Source organism: Echinops telfairi, unplaced genomic scaffold, assembly GCF_000313985.2.
Source record: "Echinops telfairi isolate 266 unplaced genomic scaffold, ASM31398v2 ScPeMD7_7457;HRSCAF=8495, whole genome shotgun sequence".
Lineage (NCBI taxonomy): Eukaryota > Metazoa > Chordata > Mammalia > Afrosoricida > Tenrecidae > Echinops > Echinops telfairi.
Genome location: NW_022111357.1, coordinates 26,653,635 through 26,674,090, shown reverse-complemented (window position 1 = coordinate 26,674,090; position 20,456 = coordinate 26,653,635). Strand labels below are relative to the sequence as shown.

Sequence of the window (20,456 nt, the reverse complement as noted above, 5' to 3'; positions counted from 1 at the left end):
AGCGAGTGCAGCTTGGCGACAGAAGGCGTGGACAGGAGTGAGGAGAGGGAGAGGGAGGGAGGGAGAGAGAGGGAATAAATATATAAATAAAGACGAAAAAGATCCCCGCCGCAGCCTCTCTGCTCAGAAACTTTGGCCTCCAGCACCGGAGCGGGCTGCTGGCGGGCCGAGGCTGGGGACTCTCCCTCTGGCCGCATCCCCTCAGCCCCTTTCCAGCCTCTCCCCGACCTACTCCCCCAGTTCTGCTGAGCTCCAAGGCCCCCACAACTTCTGGCCGAGCAGAGCCGACAGAAGCGGACTTGGGGTTGGTGTGTTTGTTTGTTTGAACTTCCTTGTCGCCACCTTCCCTCCCGCCAACCTCCGCCCCGACTTCACCCGCCCCCCTCCCCAAGTTCTGGACGCGTCGAACTGCTGCCTGGGGTGGGGGGGTGGGGGTAAGGAGCGTGTGCGGAGGGGAGGGGGAAGAGGAGGTGGGGGGAGAGGAAAGAAAGAGATCGCAGCAGGGGTAAAGGGAACGGACGGAAAGTGATTTTTGCCGACTCTGGATTCGCCCCCGACGTGCGCAAGAATGGCGGCCCTGCCCGGCACCGTGCCCAGGATGATGAGACCGGCTCCGGGTCAGAACTACCCCCGGACCGGGTTTCCCCTGGAAGGTAAGAGCGCCGGGACTTGCCTCGCCCTGACTCCTCTGCGTGAAACTCCAGGTCCTAGGAGAGGTGGCTATCTCCTGGGGGGATGGTGTCGATGGTGGCGGCAGGAGGGGGGGTGTCCCCCAAGTACGGGTACAAGGCCCAGGAAGTTTCTGGGACGGACACTTGTCCGTTTCTGTGTCCGCTTCCCTGCCCTCCGCGGGGCGGCACAGGTCGCGCTGCTGGCCTTTCCGCCGCAGGAGGCAATCCTGGTAGATTTCTGCTTCTTCCACTCTTTCTGATTCGTTCCCACCTAATACTTTTTCTCCTCGATCACCGGCTGCGGACTTTTTATCTTGTTTTGAATTGCACTTTTCACTCCCGGGGTGGCTTTTGGACCCCTTTTATTTCGAAATATTAGCAGATGCCAAAAGTGGAAACTACGCAGGCGTATCCGCTTCTTACAAAGCGACAGCCAAACACTTTTTCGGCCTGAATACAAACGAATTTGCAATAAAATATAGGACCTTTTTTCCCCCTCCCGAAAAACTTTTTACCTTGGTTCTCAAACTCGGACTCTCCAGGGACAGAACCTTGAAATGGCTGGGGGGACACGACAATGTCCAGCAGGGTGGAGGGACGGGGGAGTATTCTTTTTCCGAATGCTTCCTTTGCTGCATCTTGAGTGCCTAGGAAGAGCAAAAAGACCGGTGGGGAACAAGATTCCACTCAGGCACTAGCTGGAAAGCGCCAGGCGGAGAAGACAAGAGTCTTTGCTGCGTTTTTTGGCGTTCAGTTGTTTCGTCCCCCCCCCTCCCCCAACTAATAGAAACCCTTAAACTGTCGCTGAAGGAGTCATTCTGCTTCTGGGACTAGGTAGTCCAGGCTGTCATAAAGAAATGGTTAGAGATCTGTGCGAATTTTATTTTTTAATTACTCCGCTGGAAATTGTGTGAGCCCCTTGTGCGTGAGGAAGGGAAGAGAAAACTGGGAGGGGGGTGGGCGGCGGGCAGGCAGCCGGCGATGTGGGGAAGGTGGGGGGGTGTCCCTCAGGCAGTGAGCCGGCCCGTGGTTCCTGAATTAGACAGAGGCAAAGAGAGCAGCTCCGTGTTCAAGTGCGCGGGAGCAGCCACGCAGGCGGGGGAGCGCACAAGCCCGGGGATTTGCCGTAGCACTCTTCTGTAGCGAATGAAAGTAAAACAGGCGGCCGAGGACGCGCGGCGGATTAGGACAATATTTGCCCAACATGACGGAGAATACTGAGGAGAGCCGAGTGCCGGTCGCTAAAGAGGCTCTTGAATATAAAGTTGGTCACTCGAGAGATAATGGCATAGCCCGCCACGGAGACCGAGTGACTCTGACTTGGCGACGCACGATTTCTGATTAAATCCGAGGGTAGCTGCAGACATCTACTTTTACAAAGAGAGGTGGGGGGACCAGGAAAGCGAGGGAGGGGACAGAAGGAGAGCTCGACAGCGGGAGCCTCTTCTCGCCTCCTCCCTTCCAATTATACTGTTGGCTCCTTGGACTCCGCTGGCTGTGAAATCGTTCTAATCTGGCAGATCTCAGCAGCAGCCGAGTCCCCAAATTGGGGGGATCGAGACCGGATTAGTGCACCGGGTGTCCCCTAACCTTCTGTGAAGAAATCGTGTAGACTTTGCATTAAGGAGTCCTCAGCTGTTCTCCCCTCCCCAGCGGGGTACCTGCGACCCTGGTTCCCAAAGTCACCCACAAGAGGGAAAGCTCAGGCCCAGTCCACCCGACAGCCTGGCCCAGTCTGGAGGGACGGCCCAGGTCTCCTGAGGCCCAGCGGGAGTGTTAGATTTTAGAGTTCACTCACACTGGAGGTGACCCAAGCTCCTTCAAAAACGAAATTCGAATTCTGACAGAGTTCGAAAGCAAGGGAAGCCCCCCTCCTCCCAGGGACATCCAGGTGTCCCCAGAGAAAGTGATCAACAACAGCATTATCTCACCAGCTTCTAGGCTGTGCCTCAGCTGTTCAGCCAAGGCTAGGGCTCCTCTATTGCAAAAGCCAGGGCTGTGGATGCATTCCTTCCACCAGTCCCTTTGGCCCCCGAGAATATGGATCTGTCTGGACCACTTAGAGCATGCAACTGACCAGATGGGCCACAGCTCCCTGGTTATTGGCCTCTTGAAGAGGAAGGCTGACCTGCTGCCTGGGGGACAGAGGTCTCTTGAGTTTTTGGACTCTCCATCTTTCTTGCTGTCCTTCTCAGGGGCACCAAGAGCCCCCTGCCCAGGTGTGTTCCGATTCTCCATAGTGTGGCAGGACTGAGGCCACCCGGTGGGGGTGGGGTGGGGGGACTTGTGCTGGGACCCTCTCTCAATCCTGGCAGCACCCACCTTCAGGGTTATGACAGTTGTCTCTCAGGCTTCTGAGCTGCCTCCCTGCAAATGTGAAATCCTTGCAGCTCATTGTGCTAATGCACAACCCTGGTCAAGGGGGTACATATCCCGTGTCCCCTCCCATCCTTACCCTGCACCTCTCTCCTCCATTCCCACCCTGACCACTGCCTTTATCCAGTGTCTACCCCGCTCGGACAAGGCCGGGTAAACCAGCTTGGAGGGGTCTTCATCAACGGACGACCTCTGCCCAACCACATTCGCCACAAAATCGTGGAGATGGCCCACCATGGCATCCGGCCCTGTGTCATCTCCCGCCAGCTGCGCGTCTCTCATGGCTGTGTCTCCAAGATTCTCTGCCGCTACCAGGAGACAGGGTCCATCCGACCTGGAGCCATCGGAGGCAGCAAGCCCAGAGTGAGTGTCTTTGCCAGGGAAGCTGGTAGCTAGTCTCCCTGTGGCCAGGGGAGCCTGAATGAGGCCCCTGTCACTGCCCTGTGTCATCCAGTAGCAAAGAGATATCGCTTTGCTCCCTATGGAAACGACAGGAGGAGAGTGCCCCCCATCCCATTATTGTAAGTGAGGTCTAGGTGGTTCAAGACTTTGAGGTCCATTAAGCCCCTACCACCATGCCCGACCTGGGAAAGTCTTCGGTTTTTCTTTGGTTTCTCTCCCCACTCGTCCCCAGTCTAGCCTGGAAATAGTGAAGGGAGACATTGGGGGTCCTAGTTAGCTTTCACTTTTATTCCCAACCACTCCCCTTCCTCCCCCAGCAACTTCCCCTGGAGCAGAGAACAGGTTTCTTTGAAAGGTAAAGCCAATCTCAGTAGAGGGGTGGGGTGGGGGGCATGGAGACCAGTGCCATCCACCTGGCCTGGGGCTCTTGGGAGGTTGATATTAAAAGTCTCTCCCTCCCTCCACTCTATCCTTCCCCTCCGACGCTCCCACCTCCACCTCTGAAGCAGGTGGCCACTCCGGATGTGGAGAAAAAGATCGAGGAGTACAAGCGAGAGAACCCAGGCATGTTCAGCTGGGAGATCCGGGACAGGCTGCTGAAAGACGGCCACTGCGACCGCAGCACGGTGCCCTCAGGTGAGAAGGCAGCTGAGCCAGACCCTGGGGCGTGGGGTGGGGGGTGGGGAGCATGGGCTGAGGAACTTGAAGGAAAGTTGAGAAGAAAAGGAAAAAGTTAGGGCAATGGAAGAAATCAAATGCAGAAGGAAGGAAGCTGGAAGGAGGGAGGAAGACTGGGGAGATAGTTGAGGAAGAGGGAGGGAGGGAGACCAGAAGGGGTAAGAAGTGAATAAAGAAGGTTGGTAAGAGGAAGCCCTACCCCCACCACCACCACACTTTCATTAAGACCTAGGGAAAGGGGTCTGTCCCAGGACAGTTAGTCTCCATGGGCTCCCTGAGACCCCCTTCTTCTCCACATTGTCATCTCTGCTCTGTTGTCACCTTCAGCCACAAGGGTCCTAAGGGTGGAGACCCCCAGACCTTGTTACTCAGGACTGAAGTGGGGTATGTGTGTGTGTGTGTGTGTGTGTGTGTGTGTGTGTGTAGTCACGGAGGGTCCGTGGGGTGGGGGGCACAGCCGAGCAAGGGGAAGGCTGCCGCAGGGATTGGAGGGCCTCTAGGGCATCTGGTGGTCTAAGGCACAAGGACAAGGAGGTGTATCAGAATGCCAGCAAGCCGGTGCCTTTGTGACAGTCTTACCCTGGACTGTACCGGGTGAGAGGCCGGCAGGCTGAGTGGTTGGCTTTGTGCCTCCAGTTACGTGTAAATGCTTAGGTGTGTGAATAAGTGTGCCTTCCTTGGAGGGTGTGTAAACAAGGGGACATGTGCCGACTTTCCTGGACTGTGGGCAGAGGCTGTTCAGGCTCCCCTGCCCCAATGACTTATACTCGCTCTTTTGCCTTTGAATTTCTGAGGTTTAGTGAGTTCGATTAGCCGCGTGCTCAGAATCAAGTTCGGGAAGAAAGAGGAGGACGACGAAGGGGACAAGAAGGAGGACGACGGCGAAAAGAAGGCCAAACACAGCATCGACGGCATCCTGGGCGACAAAGGTAGGGACCCACTTGCGGCTGGCGATGCCAGAGCCCGAGTTTCTCCCGCGCCAGTCGGCGGACCTGTCTTGTTTGCTTCCACCGGAGGACTGAGCTGTACAGGGGAGCCTGGGGCCCGGAGGCAGCCGACTCCTCCCAGGCTCCCGGTGAGCTGCCCTGGGCGGGGCCCAGGCGGTAAGCAGAGCTGGGGCGCAGCCAGGCCCACAACGGTCTTGTGTCCCAGAGAGCTGCAGGTTAGAGCCCTGTGCGCCGCCGATTTTGCAGCCCAGTGCGCCTCTTCTAACAAGGCACAAGTCCTCCGAATCCTCGAATCCTCGAATCCTCCGGGGGTTGGTGTTTTGGCCGCTAGCGCCTTGGTCTCTATCAATTATTTATAAGAAACTTGGGCAAGGAGGGGGGAGAAGAAGGAGGAGCCCGGCCTGCGGCTCCCTAAATGAATTTGTTAACCAGACCCGCACACGCTCTCTAAATGGTCCCCTGAAACCCCTCCTGACAGTTGACTGACTGCTGCAATCAATAAAAATTAGCGAGGGCCGCGTGGGCCGCCGCCTGACTCATCTCGCCGCGTTGTTAGTGCTGGAGCTGAGGCAAGGAGTGGGGGCCAGAAGGGTCCCCGTTTGACTCTTTCCTCTTGGGCGTTAGTTGGCTTAGAGGCGGGAGCTCCCGACCAGCTCCCCAAGGCTCAAGGTCCCAGGCGCGGAGAATCTCATTGCGAGCCCGAGAGAAAGATTCAGACCCACCCTGCCCCACTTGCATGCAGTCTGGGAGCTGAGCCCAGCATCCTGCTTTCTGCCCCTGCCCAGCGATCAGTTGGGGAAGGCATGTATCTTTCAAGCGCCTGCATGCCCGATGGGGAGGGGGGCAGGCAGGTGGGGGGGGGCAGACAGAGAGAAGGGAATTTTTTTAGGGGGTGGGGGGGAAGCTTCTGCCAGGGTAGAGAAAGGGAGAGTCCTGCCTCTCTAGACACTCCAGAGCCTCTTTGTGACTGGGACCTAGAGAGAGAAGGAATGAGAGAACCCGGGTACAAAGCAGCAGCTATCCCCCCCCCCACACACACCCAAACACATGCAGGGAGACAGGGGGCTGAGAACAGACCCTGGAAAAGCCATTGGCCAGGTGAACCTGCACACCACACCAGGGCCTTTGCAAAAGGTGTGGAAATGCCCTGAACTCTGAAACTTGTGAAGAACTTGTTTTGCCCAGCTTTCCTTCCAGAGATGTCTTCATCTCTGCCCTCACCCTCACCCCACACATCTAGGCCAGCTCTCTCTTCTAATTCCTAGCCGTGCCTCCCAATCTTCTAGATGAGCTTCATAGATGAAGCCTGCTTCACAACTGCCCCCCCTACACATACACACACACACACACACACACACACACACACACACACCACCTAACCCCCAAGGGAGGTGAGCAGTGTATAGTCCGAGGTGATAGCAGCAAGAGAGCCAGAGTACTGGGATGGCTGTCAACATTAAGAGTCCAGGTGTGTGTGTGTGGGTGGGTGGGGGGCAGTCCCACCCCAAACAAAAGGGTGAGGGAAGAAAGATGGCCTAGTGTGTGCAGCACCCTCCTGTGCAGGGCCTGAGGACGCCCCTTCGGTCTGTCTGCCTTGGGGAGGCAGTTCTCTGAGACAGAGTTGCCCTGGGTTGGGCCAGGCAGCTCCAAGAGTGTGGGGAGAGCTGTCTGTTGGGCAACCCAAGTCCGTATTTTTGTTTGGAAAGAGAGTTGGACCTTTTGGTGGGGGAGAAGGCATAGGACCTGAATAATCCACCCTGGCTAGGTTCTTCGCAGCAGACACCTCTTCTGAGAGATATTCCCAAGAGTCCCAGGAAGTTAGACTTTTATTTGGAGCAACTTTAGGAGAAAGCGTGTGTGGGGGGAGTGGTGGTGCCCAAAGGACTGTGAGGACCCATTCTGTCTGAGGGGGCAAAGGAGGACTATGAAAAGAATGGCCCTTCTGACTCAGGGGGATATGGGGGCCTCTCCTAGAGAGGGCCTGGCCTTTCACTGGATAGAGGCTTTCCCTGAATCTGCACCAGGAAGTCTCCAATGGCTTCCTCAGGAGCGAGGCTCCAGACAGGACAGGAGCTGAAAACATCAGGGCTGAGTCTGGGGAGCAGCTGGCGAAATGAAATGAAGCGCCCTCAATGAGAAAGCAGTGGCCTGGTGTCTGGAGAGCCCCACTGTGTTCAGGTGGCAGTGGTTGTGCTGGGCACTGGGATTGCCCTGCACTGGTCTGCTACCCCTGTGGACTCTGGGGTCTCTCCAGGACTGTTTGCCCAGGGCTCTTTGGAGCCCAGTGTCATGGGTTGCTTGCGTGGGCCAGTGGGATTCTTCTACAGGGGTGTGTGTTATGATTGTCAATGGGTGTGGGTGGGCACTGTGACTGTGTGCGAGAGAGGGTTGTCTACGTGTGGATAAATGGCATCAATTCCCAGTGTGCCTACCTGGGCCACTGGGCAGATATCCCAGTAAACCGCCCAGCTGGAACCCAGCGTTCCCAGCCCAGATGCAGATGCGGGCTTCACTGCCAAGTTAAAGGCGAAAGACCTCCTAACCCCCAAACAGGGGGCCAGGGCAGCAGAAGCTGAGATACTGCCACATGGCCAAAAGGGCAGGGGGTGGGGGTGAGGGTGGGTCCCAACCCTGCAACTTTGTTTTGGCTTCTTGCTCTTGACAAATGCTGTCTCTGGGGTTGCCCCTCTCATGGCGGGGAGCCACCAAAGAAGGGGTTTAAGAGCTCTTCTCTTTAAGCGCTAAAGAGAGATTCCCTCCCTGAGTCCGTTTTTCCCTATCGTCCGCTTGGCATTTAATAATGTTAAGACTTATTAGAGCTGGTAATGAAAACTGGGGCTGCTGAATAGGAAACTGTGTTGGAGAGGGGTGTAATAGCTTCCAGGCATGGTAAGAAACTATTTATCCGCAATCAGTCCTCACTCTCAGAGTTTGAAGCACAAACGCTAAGTTGAAGGGTTTTAAAGCAGATTAAATTGAGCTTTTATTTCTGTGCACTTTCATCTCTGAACAGCTCACTCCTGCTCCCCTTGGGCTGATATTCATGAGACTGTTCATACCCCCCCCCCTTTATCCTTGTTAAGACTGAGTTATTAGGATTGTTGGGTGTGAGGATTCTCAGACCACTGCCGTCAGGCCAGGCGCTCTGGCCAGGCTTTGTCACCTGGAGAGGAAGGTAGACAGCTCTTTGCACCCAAACACCTGGGCTCTTTCCTCCTCACCCCCTTCTTCGAGGACTCCAGAAGAGAAGGGTCAGGCACCTAGCCAGAGGAGGATTTGAGGGGACACCAGGGTACTGGAAAGGAAACATTTTTTTTTTCTCTCTGTATCCTAGTCCAAGGGAGAACTCATGGGAATTTCAGAACCGTTTACAAAGAGTTAAAGGATTCTCTGTGGAAGCCGGGGGAGCCGGTATGAAGGAATAATAACATCATAATAATACTAAGATACTGTAAGAACCATATCCTCACCGTTTGACAATACGCATGCATGGTGAAGCTGAAACTGACCAGGTCAAGGGAAACTCAACTTGTCAGATACAGGCCTGCCCTTTTGAGCCTCTGGAGTGGAAATAGGGAGGCCATGATGAATGTGAAATAAAAGGGTGGGGGGAGAAACCCCCACTCCCAAGATTAAAAACAAAACAAGTCTTTCCTCTGTGGAAAATAAAATAAAACCACCACCACCACCACCCAGGGGCCGCTGACTGCAGCCTGGAGAATCCCCAGTCCTTCTGGGTCTAAAAGACCACCGGAGGGGGGAGGGGCACAGTGAAGGGCAGGTAGGTTTATTTTCCTTTGCACTCTCTTGGCTTTAATTCTAAAGCTGCGAACATACAGGTGTGGAGCGGGAGGTGGCAGGGAAGGGTCAGGGCGAGAGCAGAGCCCCGAAGTGTCGGTTTTAGACACTTGTAAAAAGAGGTGGGAAACAATTTAATTTGGCAGCGTCGATAGCTGCTAATGCGGTTTTCGGTCGTTTGCTACACTGGAGGAAGCTGTTTTGATTGTGTGTACAAGGACCTGCCAAATTTAATTAGGCTCTGGGGGAGCGAATGAATAGGGGAAGGGGGGGCACTGCTCCCCTCGGCCCAAACCGGCCTTTTTTTTTTTTTTTCCTTTCCCCTGGTTCACACCTGGAAGGAACATTGTTTCTGGGATGGGCCAGGAAGGGGACGGATTGGGGAGGGGAGGGCAGAGAGAGGGGACTTGGAAGAGGGAGCAAGGAAGGGAGGCAAGTCGTCCATTTATCAAAGAAACAATCGGCATTGATTTAAACCAACAAGTTCCCTCCTCTGTAAATGTGTGTTTAGAGAAAGGTAATTGACACTCCACCAAATCAAAGGATTACCCCGGGTTGGCAATCTAATCAAACAGAGTCCAGGCGGGATTTGAAGCTGTTCAGAGTGGGATCAGCTTCGCATAATGGGGGCTCCGAGGAAGATGTCAGGCAATTCCCCGGCTTTAGGCGGCTCTCGGTGGCGGATATACTGAGACCGGAGGGAGAGAGGGAGGGGGAGAAGGAGAGGCTTCGCGCGCAGGGGTGGTGGGGGGATGGGGTGAGCAAAGAAGGGGTGCGAAGGGGGACTCTTCCGGCGGTGGGGGCTTCGGACGAGCGAGAGAGCCCACACTGGGCTGACAAGGCTCCCCCCTCTCTTTCCTCCATGCCCCCAACTGAAGTCGAGGAGGAGGTGGGGAGGCGGGAGCCGAGCCTAACGAAGAACAACAATAAGGAGATAACTATTACAAAGGCAAACACTGGCGCTCGCGCGCTCGCAGCCCCAGAACCCGCGGTAAATAAACAAAGTCGGCAAACTGTTTGCCAGATAAACTCGTGCCTAAATCGAGTGTGACGGGCAAGGAGAGAAGAGGCAGAAGGAGATAAGGTCGGAGGGGGAATGAACGAGCATAATCTAATAGAAGACATTTAGAAAACAAACTTTAAACAAGGGAGAACAGGCGAGCGGAGAGTAATTACCCGCCCCCGAAAGCGGGGGAGGGAGGGGGAAGCCGTTCCAGGCAGGCTCTGGGGGAGCAGGAGCCGCGGAGGAGCCGTGTTTGGGGGGCGCCTTTGGGACTCCACGGGGAACCAGGAGAGAGGATCGCCTGGGCACCCAGGAAAAGGGATCCCGCGTAGCCCCCAGTCTTCCGAATTGGAGGCATTTCTAAGCTGGGTGGGGTCCCCGCTGTGAGGGCGTTGGGGTGCCGAGTTCACCTCCAGGCGCTCGCCGCCACACACCGGCTGCTTCTGGGCGTTTGGACCTCAAAGACGCGTGTGCGGGTCAAAGTGGTGAAAGGAATTAGATATTTACCAGTTTGAAATAAGCCTGTCTAAGAAGAAGAGGGAAGGGAGAGAGAGAGAGAGACGTGGAAAAGATGGGGCTGGGGAAGACTTCAAACGAATCCATCATTTGGAATGGTGGAGGGGAGATTTACCAGACAGTATTGGGAAGTTATTTAGATATTAATAACACATTTTCCTGAGGCGCACCACGGCAGCCATCTGCGCCGCTCTCGCAGCTATTTGGCTGGGTGAAATATGGGCGTCTCAAATGTTGGGAAGAGATAACGCAATCAAGCTAACCCTGGTCCTAAGACTGCATCTTCGCGTTAAACCCGGATTAACCTCCCCTACCCCCGCCGCCCCCTCCCCTGGCACAGCTTCCCAAATTTTCACTGGAATTTACATGGAAGGATTTAAAAGCACATATAACACGAGCCTTAAAGCAGTAAGGTGATTATTAGTGTCCCCCCCCCCAGAATGTCTAAAAAAATGATAGTTGTCATACATTAGACTATATATTAAAATATTGTATAAAACATTATTTTTTTAATAAAGGGAGGGGCACTGAGGAAACGGTATTTCTGTTCAAGCTCTGCAGTTTGGAGCCGCTTTGAGTCAAGGTGGATTCAGTGCCGTGGGTTATTTACCAGCATTTCTCATCCCCAGAAAAGTTGATGGAGCTTTTTTTTGTACACTTAGGTGTGTTGGGCACCTAAGGATATAAAAATGGAAGTCCCGCGTTTAAGATCAGATTGGACTTACACCCCAGAAAAGACGTCACCTAGCCAGGGGGACAGGATCCTGCTATTGATGACTGCCATAGTGGGGAAGGCTCCCCAGAGGCTCTGGAGCCTGGAAGGCCACACTAAAGGGGGAGAGGCGGGGCAAAGATTCCAGAGATCCCAGAAAGGAGGCTTTTTTCGAGTCCCCACTCCAGAGCAGTGGGGTGATTGGGAGCTCTAGTCAAGGTGAAGATATAGGGGGGCTGGAAGAATGGATACCCTCTTTTTGCTATCCAAGGCCTTCCCTCTCCCTACCCATTCCTTTCCCCCAAGTCTGACGGAAAGAGGAAAAGGTGGAAATGGGGTCGCGCTTTTTGACCTGCTCGGGAGCAATTTGGCCCTGGCTGGGGTCGGGCAGGGGGAGGGAGGGAACTCGCCTTCCCAAATCGAATCAAGGCAGAACCGTGACCTAAGGGGGAAACTTCGCCTTTCCAAAACTTCAAACAAAGGTGGGGGTGCGCGGCGGGGAAAGAGTCTGGGGAAAGTGGGGTGGGAGTGGGGACTTGAGGTGGGGGTGGTGGAGGGCTAAGAGCCCGTGAAGGGGAGGGGCCTAGTGGAGGAAGAGAAGGGGTCGAGGGCAAAGGGGAGGTGGGGGGCAGAGGAAGGGGCGTAGGGAGGGGGATGTGGAGGGGAAACGGTTGCTGGGACACTTGGAACGTCAAGCCCGGGGCAGAGGAAAAGCGGCCGAGGCCGCCGCTACCTCCGGAGGGATGAGGGGAAGAGGTGTGCGCCCCAAGTCCAGGTCCAGAGAGGTCTGCGGGCGATGGACAGTGGCTTGGGCGCGCGGTCCCCACCGGGCGTGTTTGTCGCTGGGCGAGGGAGGCTTGCGCGGGCTGTGGGGCTACGGCCGGCCTCTGTGGATGGTTCGGCTCCGGTGCTCCTGAGTCCGACGGTCAACTAATGGGCCTTTCCAAGATCCAATGCCTCGCCCCTGGGGTGCGATGGGCCAGAACCCTCATATCGACCAAGGACGGGGTGGGCAGAGGCCGCCGAGACCCAGAGTCACCTAGGTGGGTCGAGGGAGTCAGATTAGGGGAGAGCTGAGAAGGAGAGAGAATTCATACTGCGGGTTGGAGCACAGACGGAGAGTTTGAGGACGCTAAGCTCTGCCGAGGGACGAGCCAGGCGCGGATCCGCCAGCAGACAGACAAAGAGGCGCAGTCACAGAGAGGCCGGCCTTGGGACCGGCGGATCAGGAGAGAGAGCGGGACCCAGAGACAGAGCCCGCGGGAGAGCGCGGGCCGAGAGGGCGAGAGCGCAAAGTCGGCAGGCGGCGGGAGGCAGGCTGGGGGCGGGCGCGCCGCCGCTGTCCTTTTGATCCTCCTCGGCTTCCCCTTATCAGAAGCGCTTTCGGTGACATGGGCACAAAGGCAGTTCATCATATTACAGCGCGGCCCGGCGGCTCGCTGCTGCCATCCCGCCGCTTAATTAGAAGCCAGCTACCCGGGCCGGCGGGGCTGGAGGCCGATCCCTGTGCGAGGCCCGGGCTCAGCGCTCCTGTTCCGGGCGCAGGGTGGGGGTGGGGGGTGGGGACGGCGGCCCCAGAGTCCAGCGGCTCTTAGCCAAGCAAGGGGTGCGGGGAATCCCCATTCAGGCGTCCCTTAAAAGCAACAACAAACGCAAACCGACCAGCTTGGCTGGGCGAAAGAGATTCATCGCCTTCCAGTTTAGCAACCTCCTCTTTTAAGCTCTTGGCTTTGGGGTAGGAAGGGCAAGGGCACACACCCTCTCACCCCCAAGTCTCTGGCTTCGAAGATGCAGACTGGAGTGGGTGGGGGGGTGTACTGCTCTAGGCTGAGTGCTAGATTCCCTCCTCGCTCCTGCTCTGTGGGTCTCCATCTTGAGTGTGGGGCAGGGGTGTGTGTGTGTGTGTGTGTGTGTGTGAGTGACAGAGAGAGAGAATGGAACCATCCAGAGGAGCAAAGTGCCTCTGTTGAGCCCAACACTTAAAAGCTCCAGGCTTCCCCTGCACCATCTCGGCTCACTTGCCAGGTAACTTCGGACAACTCACTCCGCCTGAGGGTCTTTGTTTCTTCCCCTAAACACCCCCAGTACTGGATTAAAAACGAAGTTCTTAGCCTTGATGAGGACCCTGGAGGCCTTTAAGAACGTGATGAAAAAAGGAAAACACTGACCATTCATACCTGCTCTTAGGCATTTGGGCATAAAGGAGCCCTTGGGCCTCCAGAGGCCTGGCCCCACTAAGAACTTCATTCAGACGCTCCTGTTCCCAGGTGATTCCAATACTCTCAAGGGCGTTTTGGATTCCAGGAGCAGGAGCCAAGGATGCTGGAATAGGACCTGGAGGAGGTGCTGAGGGTGTGCCCTGTGTCTGGCCTGGGGCAGTGCAGCACCCCCCTTCCCTGTTTAGTTGTGAGAATGGTCCTTTCTGATGCTGTGTTCCTGCCTAACACACACCACACCACGCACACACACACACACACACACACACACACACACACACGGGCACCATTCAATCTATAACAATTTATTGAGCACCTATTATGTGCCAGGTGTTGTGTTACGGGCCTGGAAATACAGTCCATAACCAGATGGTTAAAACAAAACAAACAAGCCCACAAACACATAAATGTGCGTGTGCTCAAGTGTGTCTGGGTGTTCGTGAGTGTTGCGAGTGTATGTGTATGTGTGTGCATTTGCTGTGGGTGTGTTTGTGCTCCGCAGTGTGTCAGCACAACAGCGGGGGCCAGAGTGGGGTTTGATAGGCAGTCCCAGCCTAAATTCGGGGTAACTGCCCGGAGTCGCAGACGTTTCCTAGCAGGGCCTTGGTCCGAGGGAGAGGGAGGGAGAAGCGGCAAGGCCTTGGGGCTCGGGAGCCTCTCGCCTTCACTGCGCTCTTTGTCTGGCGAGGAGAATAGACCGAAGATCAAAGAGGCTCCGGACAGGACAGAAGAAGGGGCGGGGCAACGGGCGCAAAAAGTGAGTCTGGAAACTCCACCCTGAACTTTCCTGGGGTCTTCTCGGGAGGAGTGGGAGGCCACCTTTCTGCAAAGCCCTGCCAGCGTGTCAAGCCCCAGTGCGAGTGACAGGTGGAGGGGGACAGCTAAGTTTGAGGGTTCGCATCCGATTTCTAGGTGGCTGTTGAAGCAACATTTGGGGGAGGGTTTGTGGGATGTACTAGTTTACACGTGGTGTGATGTCTACACTTTTGCGTGGAGATGTGGGCTGGGCAGTGAGCTTGTGCTACCCCCTGGGAACTTGCTGGCTTAGACGGCAGCGCAGGTGAATCACGTTTGAGCTAGCCGCCGGACTGGTGGGAGCCTGGCAGAGTCCTAAGGAATCTTCTGGAACCGTCTCCTTCCTCAGGGGAAGGCTGTAAGCATGTCTCCATCCCCCAGGCTCTCGTGTACCCACGGACCCAACTCACAGCGCTGAGCCAGTCCGAGATTGGAATGGCGAACCCCGCCCCTGCCAGCCCTCTGGTCTTCACTCTCTCTTTGTGAATCTCTCAGCTTCACCCTTCGGAAGGTGGGAAACTGCTGTAGAAAAAAAAAGAAAAGAAATTCTGAAACACGGGTGGGAGGAGAGGAGGTATGGAGGCTATAACCCGCTTTCTTCCATCCCCGTCTGCCCTCTGGTTACCTGCAATGGTAAAAATAAAGGTCTCCGGCCCCACCCCCACCCCCACCCCCGCCACAATCTCACAATCGATGGAGCTGGAAGGAGTTTCTGAATTATTGTGCGGGCGGTTCTGAGAGCCCTGACTGGGCTACGTGGAGGGTGCTGCGAGCGAACCAAGAAAAGAGGCTGAGGACCTTGCTTGAATAAGTGGGCTGGACTCTGGGGTCCCTCTGGGTCTACGCGATGGACCAGCTTAACGGATCCCCAGGCGCTTGGGTTGAGTGCCCTCGGGCTGTAAATGCCTCTCTAGGTGGCCTCTGCCACCCCCAGTCCAAAAACAAACGCCCAAACAACAACAACAAAAAACACCGCACCAACTGTTCCTTCTCAGCCAGGCCTTGGGATTGAATGAATCCCTGAGCTGGTCCCCCGGCGGGAACCTGGCATCAGTTATATTGGGAGCCAAAGCCTCGGTTTCCCCATCTGAGGAGTGGGACTAGTTGCCCCTTGCGGTTTCCGGGGGGCAGGAGGGCGCCGCAGTCCCTGGGTCCCAGGACTGGAGAGGGAGACCCCAGGCGGGTCCCTCCTGCCCGCCCGCCCGCCGCTCTCTGGGCCAGCCCCCGCTCACTCCTCGCGCCTCAATGGCCACTTTAGAAATACAAACAACTTTAGAAATAAAGTAACCAAACCCCCGAAAGGGGCTTTGAAGGGGCGAATGCCTGGTGGCGTTTTACTATGGTGCGGGCAGAGGACCGGCCTAATCTGCCTTTCATTTTCACCGACGGCCGCGGGGGAAGCGCTCCCGGCCGCCCGGCCCCTCAGGAGGCTGATTAGGCCACAAAGAGCCCCCATTATCCCGAGAAGAAAACCGGGGGGCGGCGAGGGGCGGCGGGGCGGCGGGGAGGGCCGGCCCGAGCCCTGGCTATTGACTTACTGGATGAAGTCAAGAGCAGGCACGCAGGGAGGCGGCGGGGAGGGCGGGCAGAGGAGGGGGCGCGCGGGCAGGGGCGGGGAGAAGCCACCAAACAGGACGCTCAACCCCCCACAACAAAACTGGAGCTCCGCGCCCCGGGTCAGGGGTGGTGCTGGGTCTGTGGACCTGCTGCTGAGTCCGGCGGCCCACCCCCATGCCCAGCCCCTGGCGGCTGGGAAGCTGGGGGCCAAGGAGCCAGCCCTTGTCCACCACCGATTTTATTCCTTGCGGGTAGGAGGTGGAAGGACAGGAAAGTTAGTGTCAGTGAAGTTGTCGTGATTGTCGCAGATTACTGCGGGCTGTGGCATCCCGCATGGCAGTCGTCCTGACCTCTCTTTATATAATCGAGGCTTTGGATCCCCAAACTAAACCCATTCCAGGAGTCCTATTCTGACCCATAGTGACCCTGCAGGACAAGGCAGAGCTGGCCCATAGGGCTCCCAGCGCTGTGAACTTTCCGTTTTTTTGAATGGCTGCTCAGTTGAAGTGCTGGTCTTTCTGTCCGCAACCTATGCTTACTCACTTGCCTCCAGGACACCTGTGGGGTGGGGGCCAGAGCTCTCCCAAAGTCACCTGTTTGTGGTAGGCTGAAGGTGACATCAAGTCAGAGGCGCTCTGGACACGTTGCCTGGGATGAGGAGGGCATGATGGAGATGGAGGGTTCTGGACCCTCTGAAGATCTGGGTAGCTTTGAGTGAGGTCCACTGAGACCTTCAGGGCTCTCTTCTGTTAAATATACCCATGGATGACAACCTCCAAGCGTGCTGGGAAGAGTGAAAGATATAATTACATACAGCGCAGGGCACATTAGGAGCCTGTATAAATACTACTCACCAGCCCTTGTGGGCTCCCTCTCCCCCAAGGCTTCTTTCAATTAGAGGCCACCCCCTTAAGACTACAGAAATAACGGGGGCCTTGAAACCGATAGGCTGTACCTCCCTACGTGAATGCCAAATTTGGACAGAGGGGCCAGGTGCGCAGCCATGTGAAGGAATAAGTACAGTGTCTCGTCTGTCCGATTCTACAATCGGAGATGACAGGAAGTGGATTCTGTGGGCAGCTCCCCATCCCAACAGATTGGCCTGGGCCAAGGGGGAGGGCAGCCTGTTCTCAGGGCCCAGCAGCCAAGGTTAGATGTGGCAGGGACTTCCCTCCCCTGTTGCCCTCTCATCTCCTTCCCCAGAGAAGCTGGGCAGGGAGGCTGAGTTGGCCAGGCACAGGCACAGATTGGGTGATTGAAGGAGCAGGCTGGAGACATCATCTAGGTATAAAGGAGGCAGGCGAGGCTTTGGGACAGTCTCCCAGGAGCACCTAACTGGCTCCCAGTTCCCTCCACCTCCCCACCTATGACTGTGTCCCATCCCTTTGAAATAGAGGTCCAGGTGTTGACCATCCCTGGAATGACCCGGAAGTGCTTTGAAAGCATCTTTATCTGTTCATTGCACAAACAGGTGTGGGCTGCACTGGCCTTGGTATCCCCAGAGTCTGGGTTGTGACTGAGGAGAGCAGGATGACACAGAGCGGCTTCTAGCTGGGGTGTGATAGTCTGGGCAGACAAGGTATTGCCAAGTGTGGGGAGACCCACTGGAAGGTTAATGCTGTGCCAACAAGCTCGGGGCCGCACCGCAGAGGGGTTGGAAACCAGAGCATGAATGGGGAGGCGTCCAGTTAGGCTGCCCCCTCTCCTGGGGAGGGGAGGGGAGGGAAGGGAAACAAAGGCCCTCCCAGGCCCAGATGTGCTGAGTGCAGCTGGCTATACTAGGTCCATGAAAGGGATCCTGGAATTCCTCTGCAGGTGGGGGTTCCGAAGCAGAGAATCAGACCCAGGCAGGCTTTAGAGTCACCTGGCCATCCTACAGATGGAAAAGCTGACGCCAAGAGGCAGAGTGAGACCCAAGGAGGGGAAGGTAACCCTTTTCCATCCCTGTAGTTTGTATTTAACACGAGGCAGGTGTGTGAGGTCCATTCCAGAGGGGAACATTGATGCCTGGAAAGTCGGTGAGCCCAAGGTAGTAGGAGGAGGCAGGTTCTCCCCTCATGGGCTCTGCAGGCTCTCCACCCACAGAGATTCCAAGAGCGCACCTCCAGGGGCTTTTCCGGGCAGCGGGGTCCCCAGCACCTTCCTGGTTCTTCACAGACCTTAGATCTTCAGGGTGCCACCACCTCCTCCGCTCCTAGCACCTATGAACACCTCCTGAGTGCTTGAGACTCAGCACAATTCACATTCGTCTTCCCGGGAACATCCTATTAGCAGCAAAGAAAACAAAGTGCAGATGCAAAGGACCTCAAGAGTGGGCTCGGGTTGGAATTCATACTCCCAGCACTGCTGGGCAACCCTGGACAGGTGACTTCATTTCTCTGGTCCTTGCTTCCGTGTCTGAACAATGGCAGGGCAGGGTCATCCCAGGGTCTTCAGACTGTGTTCTGTGACACCTTTGGCTTCCGGGTGATGTAGCAGGTAAGGATTCTTCTTTCCCAGTTGAGAGAAGAAGCTCTTGAGAGGCAGGGCTTTGTCCCAGGGAGAAGGAGGGACCAGTTCCCATCCAGAGGAGCTCAAGGATTGAGGAAGGAGGAGGGGAGATAGGAGAGAAGCTCTGTTTATCTTCCTGGGATCAGAGCCTGGGGCTGTGGTTATTGGTCTTCAGAGATAAGCTGATATTGCTTATCTAGCGACAAATGATTTCCCTCCCCTCCTATTCTCCCCCACCCTCTCCAATTAGGGAACTTTCTCCCTCTCCGGGCTGTGAGGTCTCTTTGGGAGAACTGGCAGGGCTGACCTGTAACACTGGAGGCTGTGTCTTAAGTCCCTGCCTCCTTGCTGTGTGGCCACAAGGGAAGCACTTACCCTCTCTGGGCTTCACTGGGGGCATGGCAGTGACAGCATTGTTGGGCAGGTGAGTGTGCCCCAAATCACCCAAGTTTATTTGCAAATCGTGATACTTGGGGTTTTTAGGACCCCTGAGAGCAGTGGTGCTTGGGGAGGCCTGTCTCTGAAGGCCATCTCAGCGGAGAGCCCTTGGTCTAGCACAACTTCTGGTTCTACAGACAGAGTGAAGTCCCAAGGAAATTGAGTGTAGAGTCAGAACAGGGACCAATCTGATCTCTGAACTGCCATGCCAGGCACCAGGACTGGTTTCCTCTTTCAGTCTCACCCCCACCTACCCCTACCAAGGGTCTGCTCTACCAGTACCCCAGGCAAGGGTCCATGGGGCCGACTGGCCCTGCTGTTTGCTCTGTCTTGCTGACCCAAGTCCTGTCCAGGTCACGGGGATGCTTTTATCTCAGCTCTGGGCTCTCAGCCTGCACAGTCAAAGGCAGTTGCAAGGCCATGGAAGGAGCCCAGGAGGAAGACGTTGCAATCCAGGCTCAGTCCCCCGGGTGGCTTTCCCAAGGGAGTCGATTCACCTCTCTGAGCCTTCGTTTTTCCCATACATTTAAAGGAGCTAAGGGAGCCCCGGTGGCAGAGAGGGTTTCATGTTGGGCTGCTAACCACCAGGTCAGCAGTTCAAACCCACTAGACGTGATGAGGTTTACTCCCATAAAGATGGACAGCCACTGAAAGCCAGAGAGGCAGTTCTACTCTGTTCTGTAGGGTCACTATGAGTCAGAATTGACTGGATGGCAAGGAATTGTTTGCTTTGGATGAATGGGGAGCAAGAGAACAAAGAATAAATGAGTTAAAAATGGGAAAGATACCTGGCACATAAAAAATGTGTGATTAAACTGAAATAAAAGACCCAAAGATAATTTGTTGGGAATAAAGGACCCACAAAAGTATAGAGGATGAGGGTTTCTCAAGCCAAATACTCCGTGCTTTATCAGGGACTCTACGGTCGCTATGAAAGGACCCAAACACGGTTCCTTGGAGCTGATCCGACTCAGCAACCTCTCGTGTGGCCAAGTAGAATTGCTGCATGTGGTTTTATGGGCTGTGATCTTAGCGGGGACAGATCGCCAGACCTTTCTTCCTAAGATCTTCTGAGGGAGCAGGTGAGAGCAGCCAGCCTTTAGGTTTCAAAAGGAGCACAAACTGGCTGTTACCCAGGGACCTAGGATGTGTTTAGATGTATACTTTCATATATAGCTTTTGAAAGATACATTGCATTTTCAAATCCTAACAAGTGTATAGGATATTGAAATGGCAAATACTTTGTTACATGTTTGCCACAACCAAAAGTATCTAAAATAAAAAGATTTTAGCCCCAGCCCAGCCCCTAGTGGTAACGTTGTTGAGTCTGAGTATAATCTTCGAGACTTACATATCGACATCTGTGTAGCTGTCTCTTGACATAAGTATATATGAAAGGGAAGTGACGTCACATTAACTGGACTGGGGACTACAGAGGCTCCATGCAGGTGATCATGAACCCCTAGAAAGCAAGTTCCAGTCTGGGTTTATGTATAAGTGTGGGCATTTCCTTTGTGTGTGTGTGTGTATGGGGTGGGGGTGGGGGCGGGGCCGGGGATCTGTAACTCTTATTGGGTTCCCTATGGCTCAAGGAAGAATCCTGGTAGCAGAGTGGGTTAGGTTTGGGGCTGCTAACCACAAGGCCAGCAGTGTGAACCCGATAGCTGCTCCTTGGGAGAAAGATGAGGCTTTCTACTCCTGTAAAGGGCTCTGCCCTGCTCTGCAGTGGCTGAGTCGGAATGCACTAGATGGCAGTGAGTATTTGGAGGCTTGAGTCTCCAGTAAGGCTGATCAGCCTGAGCCAGAAGTCTGGCAGGTGTTGGTGCTCTGGGTGAGGGGCAAACCGAAGCTCCCTTC

General features: G+C 55.4%; 1 protein-coding gene across 2 annotated transcripts in view; it reads left to right on the top strand.

Annotated features, from left to right (window-relative positions):
* The first annotated feature begins 568 nt into the window (after positions 1-568).
* PAX7 (paired box 7) overlaps positions 569-20,456 on the top strand; it is a 120,061-nt gene continuing 100,173 nt past the window's right edge. The window contains exons 1-4 of one of the 2 annotated variants that reach the window (XM_004705149.1): positions 569-653; positions 3,175-3,410; positions 3,956-4,085; positions 4,928-5,056. In XM_004705149.1, coding sequence (XP_004705206.1) covers positions 569-653; positions 3,175-3,410; positions 3,956-4,085; positions 4,928-5,056 — 580 coding nt within the window. Of the gene's footprint in view, positions 654-3,174; positions 3,411-3,955; positions 4,086-4,921; positions 5,057-20,456 lie in introns of both variants that reach the window. The other variant, XM_004705148.2, reaches the window with a different exon arrangement.